General features: G+C 37.7%; 1 protein-coding gene across 1 annotated transcript in view; it reads left to right on the forward strand.

Annotated features, from left to right (window-relative positions):
• Positions 1-16,290, forward strand: part of LOC107581762 (protein sidekick-1-like) — a 380,004-nt gene that overhangs the window by 251,720 nt on the left and 111,994 nt on the right. Inside the window, exons 6-7 of the mRNA XM_016267412.1 lie at positions 13,899-14,010; positions 15,470-15,660. Of these exons, the coding sequence (XP_016122898.1) occupies positions 13,899-14,010; positions 15,470-15,660 (303 nt within the window). The remainder of the gene's footprint in view (positions 1-13,898; positions 14,011-15,469; positions 15,661-16,290) is intronic.

Below are 16,290 nucleotides of genomic sequence, written 5' to 3' on the forward strand. Positions count from 1 at the left end.
TTGCTGGGGTTTTTTGATTAAATAAATTCAGTTTTTTTTGATAACCTTCTTTCAAAAACATTAAAAATACAGAACCAAACTTTTGAGCTGTGTTTAGTGCTGTCAATCAATTAAAAATAACTAATTAATCACAATTTTTTTGTGATTAAATGTGATTAATCAAAGTTAATAATAAAATGTAATTTAAATCTTTAAATTAATGTAGTTTAATTGCATTTTTAATAAGTACTATGAATAAAGGCATGTATCACCAATGCCAATGCTGATACTGATTTTTTTTTTTTACAAAATGAGTAAATATAACCATTCAACATTACTGTAAAATTTGTGCCATCTTTTTTATGTCATCATTTTTAACATTTAATAGGCCTAAACTGTTACAAAACATAAAACTGAAAATTATAACTTTTTGTTTAATTGAATATAAACCCATTATAATAAATGTGACATTTAGCTGTGCTTTTAATGTAGTGTGTTTTATATAGTATATATTAGGGCTGGGCGATATGTCAAAAATATCTTATCGATAATCGCCTTTAAAAATATCGCGATATCCAATAATATCGTCTACCCAAGCCCCACCTCCACTACGCCCCGTTAATTTCCTTGATTATAACAATTGTAGCGTTGTTTTTAAACTTGTAGTCAAGCTATAACGTAGGCTATTTGATATTTATCATACATGACTAAAATCCTGCAGGGATTAAAAACGAATTCTGAGCAAAAAGTTAAGTTTTTTTTTTCCTTTCTGGTAGCCTAGTTCGGAGGTCTCTTTTCGCCCATTTTTAACGAAATAAATATAACTGCTTTATTTATTTAGAAGCAGGGTAATTTCAATTTCGTTTTTGTATTTTTATTTTTATAATTTTTATTTTATGAATTGAAATACAACGGCCACAATATAACATTCAGTGTTGTGCTGCCGAAACTCCAAACGCGTGCATGTTGATGGGCGAGCTGAGATTTAGGCCTATAATGTCTTCATCCGTTAGTGCAAATGAATTAATAATTTATAGTGCTATATCTCAGCTTAATTATACATAATTATACTGTATACACTGTTTAAAAAATCTGTAAAAATAGGGCACTATGTGCACTGTATACATAGGCTGTGAAGGAATTTGTGTGTATTTTAATTATAACTCATGATTGTGGTTTTTCATCATTATACAGTCTGTTTAAATAAATATTCAGAAACACATGCAGTGCTACTATTTGTGACATGTTTCCGTCCTGAAATCTCGTGTGGGTTGACCTTCTGTTTCAAATTCCAAAACGTCATTTTAGAGCTGATAACGTAGGCTTGAGCTATTGATATGCAGGCTTACGCAGTTATTAATGCAGTCTAATGTGGTTATTAGAGAGAGAGAGAGGGAGAGAGAGAGATTAAGCGTGTGTGAATACTAGCGTCTTTGCGTCTCTCAGCAACGTTCAGCAGCAGCGTTTACTAAAAGCGAATATTTAAGTTAAACTGCTTCAAGAACCTCGCTACTGAGAAATGTCATAAATTCGCGGTGCAGCGCTGACAAGAAGTTTCTGTTCGCGTCTCCGCGTCTGTTTAAATAAATATTCAGAAACACATGCAGTGCTACTATTTGTCTTTTTTTCGGTTTAACTTTTATTAAACTGCAGATCAAAATAGAATAGGCCCAGGGCCGGATTTACCTCTTTTCGTGACATAGGCAAAATTGGGCCCCCCTTACCACCCAATCAAACAAAAATATTTCTTAATCAGTGGAAACCGTTACAGTGTTTTCTATCACAATAAGCAATTGCGTGAGAAAGAGAGAGGGAGAGAGAGAGATTAAGCGTGTGTGAATACTAGCGTCTTTGCGTCTCTCAGCAACGTTCAGCAGCAGCGTCTACTAAAAGCGAATATTTAAGTTAAACTGCTTCAAGAACCTCGCTACTGAGAAATGTCATAAATTCGCGGTGCAGCGCTGACAAGAAGTTTCTGTTCGCGTCTCCGCGAATTGCGTTCAGTCAATAAAAATCAAATGTATTTATTAATTTGTTTGAGAACTGAGAAAGTTCCATTAATAGGCGTGGCGTCATGGCCACATAATAACCACTTCGGGAGTGCATTATTTCTCTAATAATTTTAACGGCCTGGAGTCACAACCACACATCAAGACATTGTTCAGATGATTTGTTTCAAGACATTTGTATGGGGGTAGAATCGTTGCATAATTCCAAATAAATACAGTATGATCCACAAATAAATGTAAAGAGATTAACAAAAATAAAATGTATTGATAAATAAATGCGAGTGCGTGTGTGTGCGTCTGTGAGAGAGAGAACAGCAGAAAGAAAGCGTGATTTCCGAAGTCTACATAAAAAAGCTGGAAGACATGGAAATAGTTTGTAATTTCTTACCCTATTGTTTGTTATATTTATTTGCTCAATGTCTTCTTGGGTTTCGGTTCTTTTACTGTTGTAGATAGCCCACAGTATAACAAAACTATATATCTCTCACTGTGTTTTGGACCCCTGGACGAGCGAACATAGGCACGTGCCTTGAATGCCTATGCGTAAATCCGGCCCTGAACAGGCCTATACCCTAAATAAGGATCAATTATATTGGAACGCATCTCCAAAATAATTGCGTACAGAGAGATGCACGTTGCCATTACAGTAGTCAGCGCCGAACAACAGCCAAATAAAATATAAACTGAGGTTGCAAAAGTGATTCAGTCAAGATCAGTGAGGGACTTAACATTAATGACTGGCGGCAGCGGCTGCTGTCAATGCACGGATCCAATACACCAATACATTGTTTTCTTTCTCAGCTCTTTGCGTTCACTTAAGACATAACCGATTGTATTTATGGGATATTTTGATATAATTCTGTGTGTATTTGTCCGTTCGAATGTGTAAGAATGCGAGAAAGAGGGCACAGTCCAGTGTTCGTGTATATAAGAGTTTTGTGCTTTTGTGCGTGTGAGTGTGTGCGTGTGAGCAGCACAGAAAACAGCGCACGAGTGCAGAAGTGAGTTCTATTTCGTCTTCTTGCAGTTGAATCCTTTGAAATCACAATAACTGCGCATACAGGAATCGAGAAGCAGAATCGAAATTTTATTTTATAAGAAGTAATTTGATTGCTGACCTTACGCATCTAATCTGATTTCCAAAATTGGAATAGCTTTTCGATTCCCAACCCTCCTACTAAATAGTTTCATTCTTGCATGCAAAACGAGCTGTATAGTTACTATGGGGCTATGTAAAATATTTTTTGCAACATACTAGGTTTATAATTTGCCATTTTTTCCGATAATGTCAATAATCGTCTGGTACCTGACTGTTGACATCGATATCGCGATACTTACGAGACATCGTCGATATACGATAATATCGTCATATCGCCCAGCCCTAGTGTATATTGTAATACAGCAATGTTTGTCTCATTTTCACAATCCGAAAATATATATATACCGTATATTCTGTGTTAATTGTGTTAATTATTTTTAACATGTTAAACAATATCACATAAATAAACACATTATTTTTAAAATTATTATATTATTTGTCATAAGAAAATTACATGCTGCAGATTTAATGAGTATCTTATTTAAAGAGAATGCACTCTGTCCTTTTCAGTCTAGATAATGTCAGTCAGTGCTTTGCTGTAGAATTCTATTAAGTTAGTAATGTGCTTTGGATTTTTAGACAACTTTGGGATTTCTCCAGACAGATATAAGACATATCCATAGGCGAAAAGCCAGTGGTTAGGAGCCAGGTTGGATCCATATTGTATTATTCCCCCATCCCAGTACTTGTGCAACTTAATTTCCAAGCCAGTCGACTCAGACACCGGCCATGTAATTTTGCTGGGAGATGGAACTCCGTAATGATCTCACTGGTGAGGTGAGTATGGGAGGAACCTCTGACACTGAAGATTGGTGTTGAGGGAAGTGTAACATTTAAGCCTGTGAGATTGCCTGCAGCACTCAGATCAGGCAGCCGGCGTCTCCGACAGATCCCGAGCTCTCCCCTTCCGGCAGTGTGGATTCAGATTCCAGACGTTTACCACTCTTATTCATTCTGGTTTTTGTGGTGCGTGGCTCTCTTTATCTATGATACTGCAGTAGGTCTTAGTGAGCCTTCATTTGCTTGAAGTGTCTAGAAGCACAAGGGCGAGACACTGTAAAATAATGATTTCAAAACCTGCTTTTGTGAAACCAGTGTAATTGGGATGAAGTCGATTCTGAGCTTCAGTTCAGAATGTTTTTAGCTGAAATAACATTGGTTATAAAACCCGCTGTTATTTGACTAGATCTGCCTTATATTATTTATATTATAGAAGAACTGGAGCAACTTTCTCATTAACCAAATAGATCTGTAAGACTTTACGCTTAGTTAATAATGGTAAGGCTGTGCAATTACAATTATATAGCCATATTTTTTTCCACACAATTTTGCAGGTCCTTATATTAATGTAGTTTTATTGATTGTTTATTCATTCGTTCATTCCTTGGAATAAAAATCTGATGTATTTTCATTGAAGCTCAAGAGGCTCTTTGTCATCAAAGCAAAAGAGGATTTTTTTTTAAATTGCTATTCTGATTTATCTAATTTAAGATGCAATTTTAGCTAAATTATACATTTTGCAAAGGAGCATTTTCAGTAGTGGCCTTAGCCATTTGGATTCCACTGTATGTTTAATAGAATGACTGTTTTTTTGCTGTTGCACCTTGAAAGATGTGTAATTTATTTATGCTTATTTGAGCCACAGATGTTTGAATACCCAGTCTGGGCATAAGAGGAATGAGATATTAATGAGATGAGGGAAAAGAAAGGGGGAAAATGCTTTTGAGCTACAGCTGTGCACGCTGTCGGCCCATCTGAATCATTGAATGAAAAGTCTATTCTCTGGATGATTACTGGACAAGCATTTATTAGAAACGGTTCAGGCTGTTTTTCTAACCTGAATCTTGCACTCTGTTGTTCATGCGCATCGCTGTACACTAATTAATTTGTGCAAAAGCAGTTGGTGTCCTCATTATTTCACAGACATTCTCGCACATTTTGAATTGCAAGACCACTCTCTGGATAAATGGGCAAGCACACATTAATTTGATGGGGCCAACTGCCAATTCAAAACATTTATTCAGCAAAAGCCTGAAAAGAAGACAAGAAGGCACTTTTACTTTAACTAGCTTTTGATCAGAGCAGAGAGGGATACGCTTTATCTGCGCAGGGCTTTAAACTAGTCTCCTGACCCCAATGGTGCCGTACGTTCCCACTGCAGCAGCATAATTAAATCATTAATTGGAAAAAAAGTGTCCTCACCTGCTTTTATTAACATGCTCAGTGACTGGGAATTATTTTACTATCCAATTAGATGCTTATTTACACCTGGCGAGCTCTCTCGGATGGAGTGCTGTAATGAAGTGAATTACTGCTCGCTCAGACCCAAGGGGTCACGGTTTGGCTGCTTAGCCTGTCCTTGTTAGCCCCTGCTGGTAGATGGCCAAACTAGAGCATCTTTCTCCATTGACTAAGAACTTTTCTTAATTGGAGGGCCTAAAATCTTATTTCTCTCTGCCTGCTGCCCTCCTCATCAGATCTTTGTCTGTCTGTTTGTCTGTCTATATATCTATGTCTGTCTGTCTGTCTACAGTATCTGTCTATCTATCTATCTATCTAGCTATGTCTGTCTGTCTATTTTTCTGTCTATGTTTCTATCTATCTATGCAGTCAGGGCCAGTTTTATTGTATGCTAACAGGTAGCTTTCTCCAGGTATTAAAGACCTCCTTGATCCTCCAGTATGTCATGCATGTCTGCTAGCTCCACGCCGCCTCTAGACGCCCGGTCAAGCCCTTCGTCCAGGTGAAATACCAAGCTTCTTTAAAGTTTAGAGTCAGATCTCTGGTTGTCTTTCAAATTGATTGACACAGAGCACCGGAAATGTCACCATGTGTCAACGTCAGAGCTGACTTTCCTGCATCCAACGTCCTCTTTTTGTTTTTTCCATCACTCTTTCACTGTGTGGTGGGAAATCACTCACCTGTCTGAACTGTGGGTCACACAGGATGAGATCAGTTGTTTTGATGGGGATATTTGGGACTCAGAATAAGACCCAAACAGCATGGATTGTGTATGGCTGTGTTTATTGTTCAGCCGTCTGCATTACAAAGAAATGAAAGTGTCAATCGATAAGATGAGTTCGCAGGGAGAGAATGCTAAGCAGCCCGAGTACAATCTGAGATGGCAGAGACCCTGTAGCTCTGTGACTGGAGGAAAGCTATTTGAGGCTTTCCATTTTTAAAGAGTTGTCCGCTCCCCATCTATTGTTTTCTGGCCACAGCTAATGCAGTTTCTTACCTGGCCGACAAAAGCCTTAACAATGCATCTTGCTTTTTACACCTCGTCCGTTGCAGTAGAATCTCAAAAGCGAGTTGAGTGGGGTCTGCTTGGAAATGGAGATCCATTAACGTGAAAGAGAGGAACACAAAAAGAGGATATCCCTATGATTTATTTAATGAAAGGCTTCTGTGTAGGTCGCACCAGACATAAGGCATATTGCACATTTGCAGCTTTGTCCAAAAGTTGAATGCCCAGGGGAAACCTGTTGATTGACAGCTCCTTTGATAGCTTAGTGAACAGGGTGTGCTTTTATAAGATGAAAGTGTTTCACTTGATCCCAGAGAAATAAACGTTCTCTTATTTAAACTTCTTTATTGCAAAGTTCTCAGCATTGAAGAGATGGACCAAAAGGCTAAATCACATCATATTCTGGGCATGTGCAAAATTTCCACACTGGAACAGAAATGATTATTAAAATTAGAGCACAACAGCAGAGGATAATACAACATAAATTGCATGGGATTGTTTTTATTCATTTATTTATTTATTTAATTTAATTTTACATGATATCCTGATGGCAAAGTAAAATGTTTGTTGCTGTAATGAGGTCGTGTAAGCAGATATTGTCATGACAGTTTTATGCATTCCTCCGAATAATGATCAAATATGCTTTCTCCATGCTACGCTCAGAAAGAGGCTGAGGTGTGCTGTAGTCACTGGTGTTTCTCAGAGCAGACTTTCAGGTCCATTACTTTGAAGTTCTGCCTGCCGTGTGTGGGGAAACAATAAAAGTGCATGTCTGAAATGTGAGATTCAAAGAAAGCAGGGGCTCGCTCAGGCTAATTATCCTACACCTACCATGTGCTACCTGAACACAATTTCAGAATGTTGGTAATGAAGTCCCTTAAAAAAACCTCTGCCTCCACACCAGCTCTTAGATTTATATATATATTTGATTGTGATAAGTATCTAAGCACAGTCTATTGTTTTTGCTGTCTAGTGTAGTGGCATTTTAATTAGAAAAAGAATAGGGTGGGGGAACTATGACGTCACTTTGTAGGAGGATCGGCTGTTAGCATCGCACTGGTTCCCTCGACAAAAAGCCAATAGGATTTCTCCACAGGCTTTTGGATTATCGCAAAAAATAAGCTCTGTGTTCAACCATAGTTCATGAAATTAACACGTTTTGTCCATCAAGATAATCTTCACAAAATAATATAACTTTTATGAATTTTGATGCCTAAAAGCGCCAGAACTTAAAAGCTAAACTTAGGCTATAAACAAACTACACCACCACGGTCGCTCGCCTTCAACGTCATCAGCACCGTGCTCCCGACAACTTTTTCAAACTTATTTTTAACATGTTCAGTGAAAAGGATTTAGTCTGTATATGAATTTTAATCCATGCTACATGAACCTTTTAATATAAACTGGAATAAATACAAAACTAGAGCCAAACCAAAACTGAAATGAGACATTAGTAATAGCATTGTGAATAAATGAAATAATCATAACTAAAAGATATATGAAAGCACGTATTTCTGTACATTTCAAAATAAGGTGCATTAAAAATCAATAAATCCTTGATTAATATGAATATTTTAATTAAAAATGTGTCTCAACGTACTATTCAATAAAATTCTAGTGAATTTAATCTATTAAATAACAGCAGAGTGAGCGAGTTTTTGGATATGGTAAGATTAAACTTATTTTAGAGAATAAAGTACCACATTTCAGCTATCGTTTTGTTAGGGTGGAGACACAAAATGTTATTTTATCCTTGCTTCTAGAAAATCCTCAATCTATAAGCTTCGTAACAGCTTCATGTGGCCATAAACATTTAATTTTAACGTGGCTTAAAGTTTCACTTTCACCATGACTAAGCCGGTGAATGTGGTGTTTACTTGGAATAATCATACGAGTTTACCTTATGGTACGAACCCAGAGTCTCCGCATCAGTAGGAAAGCGATAAAACGAGACTTCCATCCGAAGACTTGTGTTGCATTTCGGGGCAAAGCAAAAAAACATTGTCGAACAACAATATAAAATGCGGGAAACTATTAATTATTCTACAATTAATTGTACTATAAATTATACTCTACGGTTGGAAAATACTGTAAATTGATAAACTGTTCGGCGTGATGACGTTTAATGTCTTCGACAGCACCTGTAGTCCCATTTATCAACTTGTTAGCAACCGTCTTTTTTAAGAAACGTAACAGTTTAAAAAAATCACGAGTGGGGTGTAACTGGTGTGTTTTATGTCGTAGAATAAAACGTGAAAGTATCTTGAGCTTGTGTGAACCACGGACCTTATTTTAGGGGATTTAACCAAACTCCCATTCAAAAAACCCATTGACTCGGGGACGATGGAACCGGAAGTGCTAGAATGCTAACTCGCTTCCAGGTTTTAGCCTACAAAGTGACATCATAGTTCCACCACTCTATAGAAATTTCAAGTTTCATAATATACCATGTACATAAAACTTAAAACTGATTTGTGACCATACTTAATGGTTTAAAATTTCTAAGCACATTCTATTGTTTTTGCTATCTAGTGGCATTTTCATGTTTAATCAAGTCAGGTTGTAAAGTTTCAATGAAATTAATTTGTGGCCATTTACATTTTTAGTTAGTTTAGTTTTGGAGTCATGGCAATTAATTTGAGTTTTTCTCAGTTATTCTAGACTTTTTCTTTCAGGTAACGAAAATGTTTTAGTTTAGTTTTCATTTTAGTTTTTGTTAACGATTGTAACGACTTTATTTTTATTCTTAGAAAATAGCACACAAGCCATATGAATCATTTTTGTGAAGTTTTCTGGAGCTTGAGAGAGGAGGTCAACTGTCTTTGTATAGAAAAAAAAGTGTTTATGACTTTTTTCATTTTTTGCTGAATTGTCCCACCCCTCAGGAGCTCGTCCCATTTTGACATGCCACATTGAATGAGTTAACACGTTGCCCGCGGCTTAGATGTGCGAAAGAAAAAGGGAAGGCCACAGCAGGGTCTGCCCGTGCAGAGATGCCAAACAAACTAACAATGAATATGGATCAAGCCCTCACACACGCAAAGCAGTCTGGGACACCGATCCTGTTCAAATCCATTTATGTGGAGTCTGTCTAAATAGGACCTGAGAGCCAGCTTCTGCCTGCAGGGCCTCAGGGGCAACCCGGACCCCATCACCCCCTCCTTACCTGGCAAAACAAGTGACAGAACACAAGCAGAACAAGCCCGCGAGGAACCGAACCCCTCATGCGCCATTGACAAGCACTGTCTTTATTCACCGAATAACACCTGCCAGCGCTTCACCTTAACACAGAACTAGCAGCCTGGAAACAGCACTTAAAATCAGAAGTCACACACGAGGTGTGGATGAGGTCAGAGCGACGGAATCAGACTCAATTGCTATTCACTTGTTTGGGAATGTTGCTTTTTGGGGGCTGCATCTGTCACACGGCACAACCGAATTCTAAATGTTGTCTTTGTTATTTGTAATATTTATACCAAAAAATACCCCTGTAGACCATAAATTATGGAACAAGTATGCGAATAAGCTTCCATTTGATGCAGAGCTGGTTCATTTAATAGACCCTCGGGTTCCTTAAGTCAATCCAACCTCCTTCTCAGGTGTCAGTCGTTCACAGGCCCGAGTGCTACTAGAAATCACATGTCTGTCCTAAGCGTGCGAGTCGACCGCCTCTCAGTTAACAGCGACACACAACGTCCGCCATCCATACTAAACCTTCCGGGCAACAACAAAGCAAATATTTGTCTCCCTGGCATTATCTACAAATGCACATATTTCCTCATATTTTCTCAGCTGTGTTCTGCAGACGCCCGGCTCCCTCATCTGGCCCTGTTTGTGTGACAATACCTTCTGAAGAAACTCCTACATGTGCCTTGAAGTTTCCCCAGTCCCTGAATCACTGAATATTTTATAGCTTTAATGTCTTTTTTGACTGTCAATCTGCCAGCTGTTCTCCCTTCTTTCAAATTTTTTTTCTGTCTGTGCGTAGTGTGGTATCAGATCACCTTTTCATGCTTCATAGGAATTCATTAGGCGTTGTGTAAATTAAGGCGACGACAGATTTAGGGGAGGAAAACAAGGACGTCTTCACCCTTCTGCTGCTATTTATCGTCTCAACCCAATTCTCTCCAGCCTTGAAAAGGCTGTTCTGGCATGTTCCTCCACATCTCAACTGCAATTAACTGTAGGTCATGTACTTGTACATTATCTCTATTTGAGTCTCAGGGTTGATGTGTTGCTGTAAAAACTGGCCCAAATATAGAAGCGCGTATAGATTGTCATTGTGCACTGTGAACCTTTTTAAATCTTTCGTTTTGAATATATTATGATCTCATTTTCACATTTCAGTAATTATATAGTTTGTCCATGCTGTCTATGGGTGGGGTTTTTTTTCAACTTTGAGCACTTATTCATGTTCCAGGTGTATTTAATTAAGACTGACAGATATTACCTTTTCTTTTTGTTAAGATCACATTAAAACTTACTTGAATTGTTTTTGCAGTTATTTTATTTATTTATTATTCAAAGAAAAATCTATTTAAATATCCTTTTTTTTTTTTTTTTTTGCAACATTTCCAGTCAAGCTGTATTTTTGGTAAATTGTGTAAAAATGATATAAATATAAATGATATTAATTGTATGTCATCAGGATACATGAAATGCTAGCCATGAAATTAAGAGTTGAGAATTTTATTCAAAAAAGTTTTACAAAAATTCACTTCTTCCACCATCATTTCCATCATAGAAATGGTGGAAATGGCCATGTGGTGGGAAATTTTATGGAAAAAAAAGTGTATGTATGAAGACAAATTGAATAAGCTAAAGAGAGTGTGCCATAGGGACAAAATGGCCCATAGTTGAAAAAACACCCCTTAATATGATTTACACAAGTGGGAAATGTTCCTATATCTTTTACTGGTCCTGGAACAACATTGCTGTTGACCAATCATGGATCTTACATTTTAAAGTTAGGTTTAAAGCTTGAAGCCATAACACGCCCTACTTGTGTAAATCACACTTTGCATATACAGTACAAACCCAATTTCAAAAAAGTTGGGACACTGTACAAATTGTGAGTAAAAAAGGAATGGAATAATTTACAAATCTCATAAACTTATATTTTATTCACAATGGAATATAGATAACATATCAAATGTTGAAAGTGAGACACATGCATACTGTAAACTCACTGTTTTGGCTGGTATTTGTCCTCTCTTTTTGCCTTTGCTGCCGGACAGTGAACAAGAAGTACCGTGGATCACCTGGTAAGATATCTTAGAAAGTTGCAAACCCCACATAAGTGGAGAGAATTTTTTTTTATTTTGTTTTCTTTGCATACATTAACTCAAATTAAAGTACATTAAAACAAATTGGTATAGAAATAATTCACACTCAGAAATTGCTAGTAAATTTCACAACAAACGAAGCATGGAATTTTGAAGGAGATTGCATTGTTTTTTTTGTAAAACATACTCAAATCTTTCATTTATTTAGTCCTTAACCCATGGTTCTCTGTATTCCTGTATGAAGTGTTTTGGAGTTTACAGCTAGAATTCAATTAAATGGCATTTCTGCTCTGTGGACACCATCAGACTTTTGCCGTTCATAGGAAATAATTGATTTGCAAGCAGTTTAATGAATTCATAATGAATGTTGAGACTTGAGGCAGAGACAGATCGTGGTAGATTTTCATACTATACACATTTCATATTCAACACCCCTTAAAGGGAAATTTCGCTCAAAAATGAAAATTATATCATCATTTATCATTTAAATGATGACAGAATTTTCATTTTTGGGTGATCTATCCCTTTAGTGTGCCTTTGTGGACTTGGTTAGACAAAATAATTGCTATTGTAGTAATGCAGAGAATTACTTTGACTCAAACCCTTAGCTAGCTATTCAAAGAACATATTCAGAAGCCCAGGAACAGACCTAATACAATTATTTGAGTTTGAGCCTCAGCCGAGATAACAAGCACCCACAGAAAAGGAGATAATGTAACCTAATATTCATAAACTAATATAATTTACATAGATAAAGGACGAAGTTGAGGAACTGTTGAGGAAACTGATGTCTGGCTTGCTTGTCAAATGGAGATCATGAGGTAAAAAGAGGGAATTGTGCTGTTTACCGCATCCCTGATGAATTTAGTCAGATTATTGCCTCCCATGGCCACAGGTGAGGCAACTTATCCACTGAAGCAGAAGTAAGCAACCGGAGGATCCCCTGAAACACGCTTCGTGCCTCACATATGATCACACCACAGGATTTTCACTCTCGCTGCTTCCAATAATATCTTAATGTATTGCAAAGGGTTGCCCCATCTGCAAATACAGAGGGAGGGAGGGAGGCCCATGCGCCCCACGAAATCTGTTTCGGTCTCGGCTGTTACCGACACAAAAGACCGCAGGAGATTTAGTTATAAGAAACACGTTCCTATTTACACCGGATTCAAGATTTGGCTTAAATTAGCATCACATTTGTGAGAATTCGAGCATTTATTGATGTTTTCAGTGTTTTGTTTCACTAAAACTTTTGGATCCGTCCACATGTTGTTTATATGGCATGGAGAAGTTTGTCTTCTCTGTCAAAAAAAATATTTCAAGCCTGCAATATTGTAATATTTGCTGGAATTGTAGCCCAAAGTACAAACATAAATCATAAAGCGAAATGCAATCTTTAGCAGTGACTTTTAATATTCTTTTTGTGAATATTAAAGGTCACTGACAATATTCAGATTAAAGCTCGGCCAATTTTTCAATTAAACTATTACATTTGGTTTTGAATATGTGGTTATGGCCACTGTACGGTCCTTGACATATTTAATAAGTCACATCAGATGCTATCTGTAATTGGAGCAGCCCGTCCCTTTTAGGACACCTATAGTAGCGCATGAAGTTCCCATTTTTGACAGAGTTCAGCAGCTCCTTCATGCATTTCGTCAAATTCGACATCAAAGGCGTGATTCTAGCATTCGACTTAGTTATTTAAATCCTCATTATCATAACATTTCAATATTTTAGATATTCTTCCTCTTGAAAAAATGAAGCTGATTTAATAGGCAGTATTTAATTTTTCACTTCTAGACGAGAGATGTACTTGGGTCATTTTTAAAAATGTAAAAAGCATATTTTCATGCAAGAATGATTTCGCATAACAGCCGCACGAGGGGGTGGGGAGGAATTCCACCGTTTGGAGCATGTTACAGGACCACTGCCAAAAGATTCATTATTCAAAACATTCTGTGTCAGGCAAGCATAGAACATAAAGAGCCCAACTCTCTGGCTTTTGTCTTTTTCAGAGTTGTATTACCATAACACGTGTTGGCTGATTTAGTGCAGATCCCTCTTAATGTTTCCTATGTGAAAGCTGTTTAAAGCTGCCTAGCCTGGTGAAACTGTTAGGCTGGTTTGTTTTGATAGGTCTGTGGGGATACTTTTGGGACCACCAAAACCAGTTTAATGGACTTGACCAGGCTAAAAGACCAGCATTTTGGAGTCAGATGTACTGTAGATCTAAAGGTCTCTTTTCTCCCTCTCCCATCACCTTTTCTCCTGTTCAGATTCAGAGGGCCCCATGGACCCCGTGGCTCCAGTGATTGTAATCCCACCCCGAAACACTACAGTAGTGGCCGGGGTCAGTGAGGCCACACTGGAGTGTGTTGCTAATGCGCGGTGAGTATGGATATACTGTTCCCAGCAGGAGTACAGTTCATTTGATATTCATTTACTCTGACAGGTTCACAGCCATCAATATTCACTCTGTTTTACTCCATTTAACCTTCATTTCAAAGCCATTGTTATAATAGTTGCTAAAGTAACACTTACAGTGCATTGACCATATGTTTTCCTAGAAAAAAAATGGATAAAAACAGGATATTTAAAGAATTTGAAGTTTGCAATATTTTTTTATGTTGTTTTTAAAAGAAGTCTCTTATGATCACCAAGGCTGCATTTATCAAAAATACAGTAAAAACTAATATTGTGAAATATTATTACCATTTAAAATATCAGTTTTCTATTTTAATATATTTTTAAAATCAGTCTAATATGCTGATTTGCTGCTCAGTTATTATTATCAATTTTGAAAACTTGAAAACAGTGTTGTGCTGCTTAATATTTCGGTGGAACTCTATTCTTTTCTTTCAGCAGCTCAAAAAGAACACCATTTATTTGAAATGGAAATCTTTTGTAATATAATAAATGTCTTTGCTGAATAAAAGGATGAATTTCTTTTTAAAAATCTTACTGACTTTGAACAGTAGTGTATGCCAGAGAGAATTCTTCTACAACCGCTTCTAAATGATTGTCACAATTGACCCTTCGCTGGGAGTTTGATTGACAGGCGATTTGACCAATCATAACGCTGAATCCGCCATTTTGTCCGACAAACAAATCAGACAGGAGATTTGAACTTGAAAGATTGTGTGTATTGACGTCTCTCCGCGGTTGAAACAAGATACCTTCTGATGTTCATTCATGTTTATTTTGAGCTTTTCGTGAACTGAGGCAATACAACGATCTGTCATGACACATTAAAGAGCCACAAAACAGTATTTATTGTTTGAATTTGTTTAAAAAAGACCAAATTTGAAAGCTGAGACTTTGTTTCCCCTGTTGAAAATATCCAGCGTATGCTGTTTAGGTATGTTTTGAAGCATGGAAGCTGGTTTGAGCTGGTTTAAGCTGGTCCTGAGCTGGTTATAAACTGGTCATGAGCCAGTTTAAACTGGTCATGTGCTGGTCCTAAGCAACTAGCTCCAAACCAGCTTCCATGCTTCAAAACATACCTAAACAGCATATGCTGTTTTTTTTTTAAAACAGGGTCGTACCAGAAGTAACCTGCTCTGTCTTGAATGTCAGCGTGTTTTCAGATTCCTCTTTGCTCCGCGATGTATTTTTCACTACGTGACAACATGGTGTGTAGTGTGAGAGTGGCATGGCTTGTCGGACATAGCAAAAGTAACTAAGGGGCATGGGTCTTTGCAAAGGGTCAATTTTGACAAAAACTTACATACAGTATGTTACCTAACCCTAACTAGTTAACATCACCTTGATGGGATTTTTAAATCAGAAGAATTAGCAGCAACAAAGTTCAAATCACACCGTATTTCTGCACTGTTGTTTTCCACAGTCCGGTTGAGAAGCTCAGTTTGGTGTGGCGGAGAAACACCGTGGAAGTGTCCAGCGGCGTGGGATCCTTCAGCCGGCGCTTGACCATCATCAACCCAACGAGTGCCGATGTGGGCATGTACGTGTGCGAAGCCACACTTCCACACTTTTGCGTGAAGCCGGCGGAGGCCAGAGCCTTCCTCTCCATCACAGGTGAAACACCTCGTCCAATAAAAGCTCCAAAGCTCCACTCCAGCACAATGCTTTCACAGCCGCACGTCTGCAGAGAAAATCCACCGTCTTAATGGTTCCACTCAGTGGGAAGTGATGAACAGCAAAGCCCTCTGATAGATATAGCACTACATTACTGCGCATAAAACCTGAAATTACACACTGTATTAGCTGAGCTAAGAGCTTTTAGGAGAGCCTCAGGCATTACAGCTATCGGTCACAGCGCACTATGAGAATATCACCAGGTAATTCTACACATTAGGATCATCCTGATCCTCTACACACCGCTGAAGTGCCATCAGACCTATTTCCAAGTCATTTGATTTACTTAATAACAGAAAGTGCACATAATTTGTAGTCTTTTGAAATAGCAGCGTGTAAGGAGATAAATGTTGGTGTTATCATATCTTTAGGACAGCATAGTAAAATGGAAGGATCTGCAAACATATTTTCTGTTACATGAACACAGTGTTAAATTAAGAGAATAGATTGGTGCCTTAAAGGGTTACTCCACCCTCCAAGAGCTCTCAGAATTCATCATAAATATCTTAATTTGTGTCTGAAGATGAACGAAGGTCTTACGGGTCTGGAACGACATGAGAGTAAATAATA

The sequence above is a fragment of the Sinocyclocheilus grahami genome, unplaced genomic scaffold, assembly GCF_001515645.1.
Source record: "Sinocyclocheilus grahami isolate Dianchi unplaced genomic scaffold, SAMN03320097.WGS_v1.1 scaffold37.1, whole genome shotgun sequence".
In the NCBI taxonomy this organism is placed as follows: domain Eukaryota; kingdom Metazoa; phylum Chordata; class Actinopteri; order Cypriniformes; family Cyprinidae; genus Sinocyclocheilus; species Sinocyclocheilus grahami.